Source organism: Hydra vulgaris, chromosome 03, assembly GCF_038396675.1.
Source record: "Hydra vulgaris chromosome 03, alternate assembly HydraT2T_AEP".
Taxonomy (NCBI): domain Eukaryota; kingdom Metazoa; phylum Cnidaria; class Hydrozoa; order Anthoathecata; family Hydridae; genus Hydra; species Hydra vulgaris.
Window position 1 is genome coordinate 21,489,722 of NC_088922.1, and position 14,322 is coordinate 21,504,043.

General features: G+C 27.6%; 1 protein-coding gene across 1 annotated transcript in view; it reads right to left on the reverse strand.

Moving 5' to 3' along the window:
- The window catches only part of LOC101239454 (leucine-rich repeat serine/threonine-protein kinase 1), a 123,140-nt gene that overhangs the window by 45,167 nt on the left and 63,651 nt on the right, over nt 1-14,322 (reverse strand). Inside the window, exons 15-18 of the mRNA XM_065792626.1 lie at nt 13,352-13,487; nt 9,709-9,803; nt 9,097-9,210; nt 8,440-8,686 (exon numbers count right to left, since the gene is read on the reverse strand). Of these exons, the coding sequence (XP_065648698.1) occupies nt 8,440-8,686; nt 9,097-9,210; nt 9,709-9,803; nt 13,352-13,487 (592 nt within the window). The remainder of the gene's footprint in view (nt 1-8,439; nt 8,687-9,096; nt 9,211-9,708; nt 9,804-13,351; nt 13,488-14,322) is intronic.

The window sequence follows — 14,322 nt, forward strand, 5'->3', positions numbered from 1 at the left end:
GACCACATTGAAGAAAATCTATGCTATTCAGATTGCAAGCTAAAACAAGGTCTGCAGTTAACTGCAGGAACAGAATCACTTTGTTTAAATGTTGAAAAGTTAACTATTTGGTATAAAGAACAATCATTTAAAACTTTAATAAACTCATGCTCAGTTGAGTTTTCATTTGAATGAATTATTGGACCGTCATCTATATTAGAGAAATTGAAATCTCCTACAACAATGAGATCCGTGTATTATTTGCCACTTTTGAGTTTTGAAGCAGTTTTGATTGAGTCTAGAACTGATTTTGAGTAATCAGCTGTAGAATATTTTGTGGTCGATATATACAACCACAACTTACTTAAAATTTTTTCATTTTATTGAGCACCAAACTTGTTCAATCTCTGTATTGTTAAGATGCAGATTAACAACTTCAATATTTGCAAGATTTTTATTTACGTAAATGGCAACTCCTCCAATTCTATCTCTATCTGCGTGATATAGGCCATATCTATCAATGTTTTTAATTACATCCAATTTGAACCAAGTCTCTGTAATTCCAATAACATCTATTTTGTTTGTCAAAGCAAGTGTGGAAAGCTCAGATAATTTATTAGACTTGAATTAGGTAGCATTGGTGGAATAAAAATTAATTGGTTTGTCTTAATATTTTGCTTCAAATAAATAGGTAGTTGTTTATTATGTAACTTTTGATGAGATTTATAAGATTGGCTGGTATGGGCCCCTCCGGGCCTGCTTGGCAATGCTTTCTTTGACAAATGGGTGAACTTTGCAGTTACCAATATCTTTTGTTGTAGTGATGTCAATACACAAAAATTTTCTGCTTCTAATGACAAATCAAAAGGGCTAGACTAGGTTATTACTGCGTTGTAAGTCTTCATTTGCCTCCTTTCTCTCTTTATTCAATTGTGCAAATTCAGCCTGCTCATCAGGAGTGCAATCAGGTCTTATATATACTTTTTTGTATACCTCAATTGTTGACAGTTCCTTGGCTGCAGACAACATCTCATTTCGTGCTACTTCATTCTCAAATTCAACAACTAATGGTTCTGATGTATTGTTCTCTTCTAAGCTTTTCACTTTCTTGTTAAGTTCAGCTATTTCTGCATCTTTTTCCGTCAATTTCACTTAATTAATTAACTTACTTAATTACTTCACTTAATTAATTAATTAACTTACTTAATTAACTTAACTAATTAACTTAACTTAATTAACTTACTCAATTAATTCACTTAAATAATTTAGTTTGTTGATTTAGTTTTAACATAAAGTCATCCTTTAGCTCTTCAATTGCTTTGTTAATCATCAAAACCATAAAATTCTTTTGTTGGTCAGCGAGCTTAGTCATATCTCAATCCTCAATTTCCATCAATGAAAAGAAAGAAAGACAACCACTGCAAACAAACTAAATGGTTTATATATATAGATTACTTATTAATACAAATAGAACTGTGTGTGTGTGTGTCTATATATATATATATATATATATATATATATATATATATATATATATATATATATATATATATATATATATATATATATATATATATATATATATATATATATATATATATATATATATATATATATACATACAGGGTGGGGCAAAAGTCGTGCTACCACTTTGATTGCCCATAACTTTGTTCAAAGAAAAGATAAGTAAGTTTGGTTTTCATAAGAAGTTTATTCAGTCTTTACATTTGTTTTCCTTATGCTTGGAAAATAATATCTGTTAAATGGTAACCATTGTTCGCTATAAAACTCTCGGCTCTTTATAAGGCATTTTTCATGACATCCTGTAACATTTCAGGGTGAACTTCTTCAATTTCATGACGAATAATGTCTTTAAGATGTTGAATCGTTTGGGGCTTATTCACATAAACTTTTGATTTTAAAAAACCCCATAAGAAAAAGTCTGGTGCTGTTAAATCTGGAGATCTAGCTGGCCATGCTAAATTGCCATTTTGTAAAACTAGTCTTCGTGGAAAAACGTCATTCAATAATTGAATTGTTGAACGGGCTGTGTGTGCTGTGGCCCCATCTTGCTGAAACCACATGTCCTCTAGCCCTTGCTCTTCCATTTCAGGCACAAGAAAATTTTGAATGATGTCTTGGTACCATTCAGCAGTAACAGTCACTTAAACACCTTGTTCATTTTCAAAAAAATAGGGACCAATGATGTTTCCAGCATGAATACCACACCATACAGTTGTTTTTTGTGGATGCAATGATGTACCATGAATTAATTGAGGGTTAGTTGTTTCCCAAAACCGACTGTTCTGTTTATTGACATGGCCATCGAGAAGAAAATGGGCTTCATTGCTCATTATCAACTTAGACGAAAAATCTTCAATTTCACCAGACAGCCTTAGGATTGCATTACTGTACTGAACTCGTTGATCAAGATCTCTCGGTAGCAACTTATGGACTAATTGAATTTTGTACGGGAATATTTTCAAATCAGTTTTCAAAATTTGCCTTAAACTGTGTGTGGAAATGTGTAACTGAGAACCACATATCAGAATTGATGTTTCTGGAGCATCTGCAACACTATCGCACACCAGAGCCACATTTTTAGCGTTACAAGATGTCCGTTGTCTTCCAGAACGAGGTTTGTCTGCTGTCGTACCGTACTGTCAAAAATTGGCATGTAATCGATAAATTTTGGTTTTGTGGGGCACTGGACGATTAGGATATTTTTTAAGCCATTTCCGCTGACTGGCAATAATGGAATGATTACTTTCGATAAATATTGTCACTATTTCTGCTTGTTCTTGTGGCGTATATTTATCCATTATAAAACTGGAGCGTCTACACAACACAATGCTTAAAACGTCACAACCAAGATGGCGCGCAATCAAAATGGTAGCGGGACTTTTGGAGTATTAATATTTACACTAAATTATTTGATTGCTTTTAACATCCAACAAGCAAACATTTTCAAAAGCTTGTTAAATAATATATTCTTGCTCTAATAAGTTGTTAAACATTATTTTAGAACGAAAGAGAATTACCAATCTCAGCTAATTAATAAAGACAATGTATATAAAACATCAATGGCAAGGCTTCCAATTACATTTGTTTAGTGTAATTTTCACATTTGACTTGTAAATATAAGAAAATTTCACAAATTTTTATTTTTTTAGATTTCACAAATGATAATATTGCTGATATAATATAATTTTGATATATTTTATGTTTTTTTGGATTTACTGATTTGTATTTCTATAATTTATTTTTGTTTACTTTTAACTTCTCAAAATTAAAAAGATAGATTTAGATGAATTATATGTTTATTGTAATTTAACTGAACTAAATACACTCTGTTCCAACAATATTTCATTGTATACAAAATACAGAGGCATCAGAATAATATTAATGGGTCTAAATTACCATCCCAAGGATGCTCTTGGCTTTTTTCTACATTTTCGCAAAGAAAAAAAGTTAACAGTTAGAGAAGCATTAACATCAGTAAATAAGAATTTTGATATAAAGATATTAAGAGCAATATGATTAAGAAATTAGTGAAATTTTACCATGAGTGTTAATTCCTCAAGAAAGTTAGGTTTTTAAAGATCTGTATCACAAGTTGTTAGAGAAAAAGCTTTCAAAGAAGATTTGAAAAATCTATTTGATATTGCAAGTGCAAATACTTAATAACAAAGAAGACATTTTTTTCTTGCATAAAGGGAGTCTGGTAGAAAAGAAGTAATGGGATCAATTGAAAAGATCCTAGCAGCTAAAGAAGCACAAAATGAACAAAAAAAATCTTGAAAAAAAGGCACAGACAAAAAGCTGATGAATATAAATCTAAGTGTTATATGAAGAGAACTAAGGGGTCAATCTTTCAAACTACTTTATCTCAAAATTACAAAAAGTAGAAACTGATCCCAATTAGTCTTTTAATTAATTCTAATTTGTATTTTATCTCCTTATTCTTTCTTTGCCTGTAAAAATGTGTGTGTTTGTGTTAAATTAGCTTCACATGAAATGTCATTTATGATGACATCCACCTGTTGAGGCTACAGTTCATACACTGATGCAAAGATTAGGATTTGTATATAGACAAAGAAAACTATGGCAAAAAAAAATAAATTTTTTTTTCTCACCAAACTAATAAAGTCTTTCATAAGAAGATACTGTCTGCCCAAACTTAAACATTTATGTATGATTTATGACCAAATAAATTATCATTGATATGTAGCTAAATCTGGTTATTTGTGTTTGTGTATATATATTTTCTCTCTCTCTCTCTCTCTCTCTCTCTCTCTCTCTCTCTCTCTCTCTCTCTCTCTCTCTCTCTCTCTCTCTCTCTCTCTCTCTCTATATATATATATATATATATATATATATATATATATATGTATAAATGTGTGTTAAGATAAGCAGTGTGACATGATACTGAAATAGCCTATTGCTGGGTACATACACGGTTTCAGTACATACACGGACTATCTTATAAGCATGCTTTCGCATTGTGGTGTGCCACTAAATCAACTTAGGGTTTGAGATAGGGCAGCAATATTTTCTTTTATTGTTCATCCATTTTTACTTTTTCTGAAAACACTAGTGAATCCAAATCCGGATTTCGGAATTTCGGAATTCCGAAATTCCGTCATATTTTGAATTTTTAAAAATCCGGATTCAAAAACGCAAATTCCGGATTTTTCGACTTTAGAATTTCGATTATTTAATTTTTATTTTATTTTTGAAGTTATTTAGAACTGTTTTTATAAAAATTTCAAAAAAAACTTTTGTTTTGTTTTTATATTATGTATTTCTTCCGTTCTAAAAATTTTAATTTTTATTACTAAAAACGTTTTTCAACAACAAAGTTGTCATCCTCAGTAGTATAATACAACAGTTTTTAGTAATAAAAATTAAAAATTTTTAAAACGGAATAAATACATAATATAAAAACAAAACAAAAGTTTTTTTTTGAAATTTTTAGAATTTCGAATTTAGAAGAACTTTTACTATAGATGGCAGCATTGTGTACTTTCATTGTTGTAAATTCAAAAAATTTAAATTTTAGTAGGCTTAGGCTACTGCAAATGCATTAAAAAATTTTTTTTAAATGAAATATTAACATTAAGAAATTAAATTGTATGCAGAGCAGACAAAGTAAGTCATTATATTAATTTTATGTTTCAAAAATTTTGTAGACTTACATTGTTATTGTTTTAAATTCCAACCCAAGTATGGTAGATAAATCTGAAGAAACTTTTATGGACATTTCAAAAGAAAGCTCATCAAATTCAGTGTGGAAATATTTTCTACAAGAAAAAACAAATCAGGTGGCGAAATGCATGCAATGCAAGCAAGTTTTAAAGATATTGGGTGGATGTACAACTCCCATGCACACACATCTTCGTTCTAAACACAACACAGTTTTGAACAAGCGAAAGTTTGATGAAAATACAACAGCTTCTACATCTGACAGTAACGATAGCGTTGTGAGCACAACCAGAAAAACGAACACGATCATTGATTTTTTCAAGTCAAAAAAAGATGAAACTTTTCCTGCCGTAGTAGCTAGAATGATTGCTTCTGATGGTTTACCGTTTCGTGTTTTTTGTACGTCAAACGATTTAAGAAAATGTTTAACAATGCATGGATTCGGTGATATTCCAAAATCACCCACCAGCATACAGAAAGTCGTGATGGATTATACTAAAAAAATTAAACAATTGCAAATTGCTGAAATTAATCAATTAAAAAATAATTTATGCTTTAGTCTAACATTGGACGAGTGGACGTCCTCTCGAAATAGACGTTATATGAATGTTAACGTTCATGGGTCGAAAAATATCTGGAGTTTGGGTCTTTCTCGAATTAATGGTCGATTTGCGGCTGAAAATTGTGTAAAATTGTTAGAGGACAAGTTAGAATCATTTCAGTTAAATATAAGGAATGATATTTCGTGTATTGTAACTGATGGTGCTTCTATGATGCAAAAAGTGGGTAGATAATTACCATGTGAACAAATTTTGTGTTTTGCTCATGCAATTCAGATTGCAATTGTAAATGTGATCTACAAACAAACAGAGAAAGAGGTAGATGAAAATGATTATGAGAGTGTCCTAGATCTGGACTCTGATGAAGAAGATTTAAGTGATGATGAAGGAATGCAAGTGGGGACAAGAAATGAATGTGATGTAGGAATTACTGAAAAGTTTACATTGCGAAATGTAATCATGAAAGTTCGGGTAATTGTTCGAATGTTTCGACGTTCCCCTTTAAAAAATGAAGTGTTGCAAAAACATGTTAAGGAAGATCATGGAAAGGAATTGCAGCTATTGCTTGATTCGAAGACTAGATGGAGTAGCCTGATGTCCATGTTAGAACGTTTTAATCTTTTGAAAAGTTCAATAAAAAAGGCAATAATTGATATCAAAGCGGATACATTTTTGAATGATTCAGAATGGAATATAATATCTACAGTTTCTAGAAATTTGAAGCCTATAAAATTAGCCGTAGACGCGTTATGCCGTGCTGATGCAAATTTACTTTCTGCGGATGCAACATTTACGTTTGTGTTAGAAAATTTTGATGAGAATGAAGAAATTGGCTGTGAAATGAAAAAAGAGTTTGAAGTTCAAATTAATCGAAGAAGAACTGTGGTATCCGATGTTCTTCAATATTTGCATAATGGGGGTAAAACCAAAATTCACAAGAACATTTTGCGTCGCTCGAAAACTGAAATAACCAAAATTATCATATCCCTAATCCAAAGACTTAGTGGTGAAGTAGCATTAGAAATAGACCCGACAGTATCTGAGTCTACTAAAATGGATGACGATAAACCTATTGAATCATTGGAAACTCAGTTATCCTTGCAGGAAATTCTTCAGCAAAAGATAAAGGAATCACTCTCGAAATCACGGTCAAAAGTTCTACAAAAATCATCGATTCATTCTGAAATTCGCAGTGAAATGAAATTTTTGGATGAAGGGGGATCCCGCGGAATGCTTTTGGAAGATCTTTACAAAAGTTTATTAACAATTCCACCAACTAGTGTGGAGTCAGAGCGCGCTTTTTCCGCTGCAGGAGCATTTTCAACAAAAATTCGATCAAGGCTCAACGACAAAACATTGGATACTTTGTGCTTTTTAAGAAGCTTTTTCAAAAATCAAAATGAAAATTGAACTTTCATTTTGCAATTTTATTTATGTAGTTCAAAAATATTTTAATAGGAAATATTTCCTTATTTTGTATTTGTTTTGATTTTATTGTTTTGAACTAAATACATTTATGTTAAAAAATAATGTACTTTCTTTTCTTTATATTTTTTAAATTCTTCTATAATAATTCCGGAATTAAACCGGAATTCCGGATTTCATCTCCTGTAATTCCGAAAATCCGGAATTCAGTTTTTTACAAAAAAATGGATTCACTAGAAAACACTGTGTGCTATAAAGATAAACAAAACTAGTAAGTAACTAATAAGCAGATCTTTATTCCCTTTATATATATATATATATATATATATATATATATATATATATATATATATATATATATATATATATATATATATATATATATATATATATATATTATTATAACTTTTGATAGATAAACACTTATATTTAAAATCTTAATTTCGAATATGAATGATATATTTTGAAAATTATAACTGAGATGCCAATTTAAAGTTGTTTTTGTTTTCTTTTCTTATTACTACTGTGGGTATTCTGGCATAAAATGTTAACTCAAAAACCCTTGTTAAGAGAAATCAATCATTTAAGTTTTCTTCCAATTTAAAACTTTCATAACCTTATTAAATTGCATTTGGTGTTGACACTTAAATACGCCATAATGTTTATTGTTTATTTAAGAAAATATTTATAGCTTTTATTTTTTTTTAATTTAAAAGCTTTTAGCCTAAATAAAACAACCGTTTTATGAGTAAATGTTAAATATAATTTTATAACCAGAAAAAAGCTTTTCTCTGGTTATAAAAATAAATTGAAACATCTTTAAAGATCTTTCATTTGACTTAAATAAAATGAAAAGATTGGAAAGTTAAATCAAATGAAAAGATAAAAAGTTCACTCAACTTATTTAACTCACTTATTTAAATTTCTAATAATCGACTTTTAGTCAATTGTTAGAAAGCCTATAGTCAATTAAATTGACTATTCGTTTTTTCTTATTCAACTAATTTTGACTTTCGACTAGTCGACTTTTAGTCATTTTAGTTGAAGTTGATAACAATACTATAGTATTTATAAATTTTTTTGTAAAAAACTATTGGTGACCTAGCCGCTACAAGATGTGTTTTAGACCTCTATACAATGTAATAACACGTTTTAATATGTATTTAAGACAAGCTTAAGAAAACACATTTTTAAAAGTGTTTTCTTAATGATGTCTTGTGCCCGCTGGGGAATAAATAAAATTTATAAAAATCTTTTTAAACAAACAAACCTTTTAATCAATTTAAACCAGAATCCAGAAGGAACAAATGACAATAAATATTGACGTCGATATATTTCATTTTGAAGGTTATTTTTACATGGATTTATTTCATTTACTGGCAAAAATGATGGAACAAACAATTTATTCTTGGATAACTTTACAGCAATATCAAAAGAATTTAAAAGTTCTATGCCTTTTGAAATTGGAAATCTTTCCTCAACCAAATTTCGTTTGATATCAGTTATTTTAACATAGCCTAAATGTTGATATTAAAAAAATTAGCTAAAATAAAGTCAAAAAATTATATAAAAGCAATTTAAAAAAATGAAGTTAGTTTTTAAATAATTTTGAAGAAAATTTTTTTTTAATTTAAATTTCTATAAGTAGAGATGGAGGGACCATGGAAAAGACTAAACTTTTATTTTTATATCCTATCTTAAAAGGTTATAGCTCATAAATGCGACTTTTGACTATTTTTGACTATTTAGTTGTTTTTACTAGATTTTTTACTAACTACTTGCATTTATTTTACAATTTAGTTGTATTTAGTCTATAGTTGTATTTCAGTTATTTTATGTTAAAAAACTTAAAAACATTTTCATCATTTAAAAGGAATCTTGGTATTAGATTAAAAAAAATCAGATTAAAGATAAAAAAAAATCTAACCGTTTTTATGAGATGGCATGATTTTCATCATGAACACAAGAATATCACACAACCATTGTGGATTGAAAAAGTAAACATTATTAAGTGCAGGAACATCAAAGTGTAAGATGCTACCTAAAATATTTTGTAAACAATTTTAAACTTTATTAAGTGTTAGAAAGTGGTGTAGTGTTTAATTAGGGTGTGATTATTGCAGGGCGCATTTATTGCAGGATGTGATAACATATTTTTTAAATCTAACCCTGACTAACAAACACTGTTATTTATAGCTAATATTTTTATAAAAACTATTTATAAAAAATAACTAAAAAGTTTTTATACTTTAAATAAAACTTTATACACAAATACTTTAAAATACATATACACATTTATATACATATACTTTAAAACTTTATATACAAACACCTTTTATAAATGAATGTTTATAAACTTTGTGAATGGTGTATATATACTTATACATACACATTTCATCATCATATATAATTGAAAAAAAAGTCTGGGGACTTTTTTATGTTTCCACATCTTTCTTGTTATAATAATTTTTTAAAAACTAAAAAAAAGGAAAAGAAAAAAAAATTTATTAAATTAAAAACTAAATAAAAAAATAACTACCAAAATGATGAAGAAATTGTACAGCTTCATCTAATTCTTCATCACCATATTGATGTTCAAAATTTTGTAGATGAAGTAACTCGAACATCTTTGACCTTAAAATAATTAAAAAAAACAATAAACAGAATTAAGGATAAATAAGGACTGTAGTAGATTAGAGTATTAAATATAAATATTCTTACAAACAAAACTCCACTGTTAAAACACAAGCAGGAAAACTTTATACCCAAGATTTAAAATTTTTAAACAATGAATTGATAGGTGGATGGTTTTTTCTTTACTTTTAATAATTTGTAATTAATGTCAATAAAATAATTACTTGTGTTATTTACTCAACGAGAATAAGAGCTTCATTAAAAAAAATGGTGAAAGTTATTCAAAGAAGATTTTTAAAATCTGCTCTAAGTTGTGGGTGATGTCTTTATAAAATATGAGTGATTTTTTTTGTCAATTAATTTTGGGACACCCTAATGTTAAGTCCCATTTTCAACTTATTTCTCCGCGCAGCGGCCTTGTTTGTCAAGGTTCATGTTTCGGAGTTATAGAGTTGAGAGAGGGTTATAACCACTATTAAGTAACCTCCTCATCTGTAGTGGCTTTATCGGCCTTGAGGAGGTGAAGAACAAAAAAAAAAAAAAAAAAAAAAAAAAAAATTCCTATAAAAGCAAAAAGGTATTTTATTGCAGTTAGTTTGTTTGTTACTAAGTTACAAGCTAGTTTCATTGATAACAACTTTCATTGTTCAACTGTTGTTAAACTATGATCTATGAGATTGTTAGTAACTTGTTTTTTCAATTCATTTTTAAATAAAAAGAATCCATCAAAAACGAGTTTTAAAAAAAGTTCATTTTAATTTAATTAAAATATTAGGAACACTTCATTTAAATTTAAATTGTATAAAAATTCAAATTTGAAAACTAATGAAAAACTAATTTATCAGTTAGTTCTTTGAATATTAAACATTAGTCAATCAATTTGAAATACTGATTAAACTACCAATTTTGGTGGGAAAATGTTTACTTAAACATTCCAATGTTGTTGTTTTTCATGTGTGTATTGACTACAATACAAAGGTAGAGCAAATAAGTATTTATTAGAAGAGTGCAATTTATTTTTTATTTAAATTTTTTTAACTTAGCTTTCATTAATTTTAGCTATTTAAATTACAGGAGATTTTATGGAAACCAATATTGAAAACTAACTTAAAAATTGATTTATAAATTTTTAAAAAATTATATAAAGATTTTTTTTCTTCTAAAAAAGTTATTTTTTATTAATCTATAATTGCTGTAGATTCTTTCCTAATATTTAATTGTTTTAATTATATTTTGGTTTTATTTTATCATTTCATTTTATTGGAAATCAAAAGTTTATTTGTATTATGAAAAATTACCTACAACAAGACTGATTTCATCAGCAACTTTAAAAAATAAGAGTATTAACAGTGTCATTTTGTGCATTAATGGTGCTCTGTTTGTTGGTTGTGTTGACCAAAAAAAAAAAAAAAGTAAAAGCAATTGCATAACTTATTAGAAATGGTGCCATGTACTATCCAAGTTTGATGTGCATTCAATTAGTACCACTTTATTCAATCAGTGTTCACTTTGTTTTTTATTGTTCTTACCTTTCACCTTGTTATTAACCTTTTTCTTTATTCTTTATACTTTTCCCCAAAACTGCATTTTTTTTTGCTGTTGTTTCTAATCTAATCGACCAGCCAATACTGGAGATTGATTCCCACTATACCTGGTAGTACTGATAAACTTGTTTTTTTGCACAAAATATTTGCTAAGGTTTATGTTTTAAGAGTTAAAAGAGGGTTAAGAAAATAGTTGAAAAAAGGAAAAGATTAATGCTTTTTCAACTGTAGTAGCCCTCTCAACCTTGGGGAGATAAATAAAGTAAATAAAACCTTTTTTCTAAATTTTTTTGGGTCAATATCAGTATTGTAAGTGATTTTAATGATCTACAAATTGAATGGTATAGCTCTTGAACTGGTAACTAAGGTAAACTACTACTCTTGTACTGGTAACAAAGGTAAATAGTAACTATGCTAACACTAAGACTCAAAAAATTGTCTTTGTCAACTTTGTGACTTGTTTTCCAGATAACTCAAATCACTTAACTATTTGATTTTGTCTTGTCTCTGACCTTAGCTTTAATAATGTCTGTAATCTTTCCATTCTAATGGAATTATTATCCAGTAAACTTTGAAGTACGACAATTTACTACTGAAGATCCCATATTACTTTTTATCTAGATTTATGATTTTCCTGTCAATTGTACTTCTAAAGTATTTAAAGAATATTTTCTTTATAAAAGTTTATTAATAGTTTAGTGCAGAATTTTGACTTATTCTGTAAATATTTCAACAAAAAAAAAATTAAACATTTAAAATTACTTTGATTTTGCTCTTAACCCTTCATTTTTAATTTTATAAAAAACTTTGCACATATGAGTTATTTCAAACTATAAATATTAGCTGTTAATTTAAACATTAATTCCTAAAATTGATATAATAAAAATTAATAGTTACAATTAATTATATGAATTAGTTAATCTTATAAAGTACAGTAAAATCCCAGTAACTCAAACCTACAAAGGACTTATGAAGATGGTTTAACTAAGCGAATATTTGATTTAATCAAAGTAAAACAATTATTTTTGTTTTCAAGGGATTATAGAAAACAGTTTGAGATAAAAAAAGTTCAAGTTACCAGAATTTTACTTTATTTTTTATTTACAAATTTCAGGTAACTATTATTGAGAACTCTCCCCTGTTACATCTTACCATGTTACAGGGTTCACAGTGGCAAATAAATTTTAGCCCAAACAAAACTCATTCCTATATTAAGACTATATAGAGATATATTCTACTTTATGTCCTTTTGGATTACTTTTTATTACTGACTCCTCAAAACAACTATATATGATCCGCTGCAAAAATAGTGTTTGGCAATATTGCTTTTTATTTTGTTTTCCTTTTCCTTACTGAATCAATTATCTTTATAATTCTCTTATCCATCTTTGTATTAAATGTTGTGGTCATATTAACATTAAGGTCATATTAAGGATAAACCTTCTAATAAATCAATATCAAGTGTGACTCATAAATGCAACATCAATGCTTCAGAATTTTCCCCATTCTAAGCAGTTAACTTTCAATTTTTAAGACTTCAAACGTTTCCTTAATCTTAATTTCTTACTTTAGTTTATCTTTAGTTTAGTTAAATTAATTTAAATAATATTTATCTTCTTTATTTTCCAGACCACGAAAAAAATTTTGGTTAACAAATAATTTTCAGAATAAATGTTAAATGTTACTTATAAAAATAAAAAACTCAAATTATAAATACACAAGCTTTCATCATAACTACTATTTTAATTTACTTTTTTATAAAATTGCTGAACTGAAGAACAACAAAAAGTAAAATAAAAAATAAAGTAAAATATTTTAACTTATAAATATTTTAAGTAAGAAGTTAAGAAAAAAACTTCTACTTTCTTATAAAAAGTTTTTCTTGATGCTAATCTAATGCTGATGATAATAATTTAACCACATAAACATAATGAACAGATTAGCAGAGATAAAACTAAAAGCATTTAGTAAAATAGGTAAGCAATAAAATAAAGATATTTTTACCTAAACAATTTTTCATCAAGATAGAAAGATAAATCATTTTTTCTGTCACTCTCAACTTTCATTCTATCAGCAACCACATAAACAGCTTTTTCAACAGTAAGGTAGAACTCAGAACTTTTTTCGTAAATCACATTAGCTTATTATTTGAAAGCAAAAAATTGAAATATTAAATTCTTTTTGGATCAACATAAAAAATAAATTGAAAAACTGAAAAAATGATAAATATATAAAAGGTATTTAATATAAATGCTATTGCATCTAATATTGTATATATATATATATATATATATATATATATCTACTATAGAGTGTTTAGATAACAAATTGTTACCCTATTTGTGTTACAAGAAAAGATTGCTGCCCCATGCCAAACCCTCAGTCCATGTAGCAGTATAAATACATATATACAGTTTGAGGTCGGCAATTTATTGTCAACACCATTTTTCATAATTCTAATGGTTGATATATATATATATATATATATATATATATATATATATATATATATATATATATATATATATATATATATATATACACACACACAGTGGTGTACACTGGATTTTTAGATGTTTGAGTTTAGACACTTACAGGAATTGTGCAAACTCCAAACTTTTGTATGTTAATGCTTATATCAAAAAAGAATGTTTTGCAAAGAATTGGGGTGATTGGAGTTTGGGAACAAAAAAACCCTAATTTTTGGGCCCACCCGGCCCTTAATGTGGGAGCAATGAGTTTATAAAATATTTTCTTTATTATTTTTATCTAATTTTATATTCATCAACAAATTTCAAGTTTCATGCAATAAGGTCTTATTTTTCAAAAACTATGACCATATAAAGTTTTAACCCCCTCAATTTGAGGGGGCTCTAAACATTGCAGGGTCATAAAAACTGAACACTAAGAGATTATTGCATGAAACTTGAAATTTGTTGATGAATATGAATTTAGATAAAAATAATAAAGAAAAT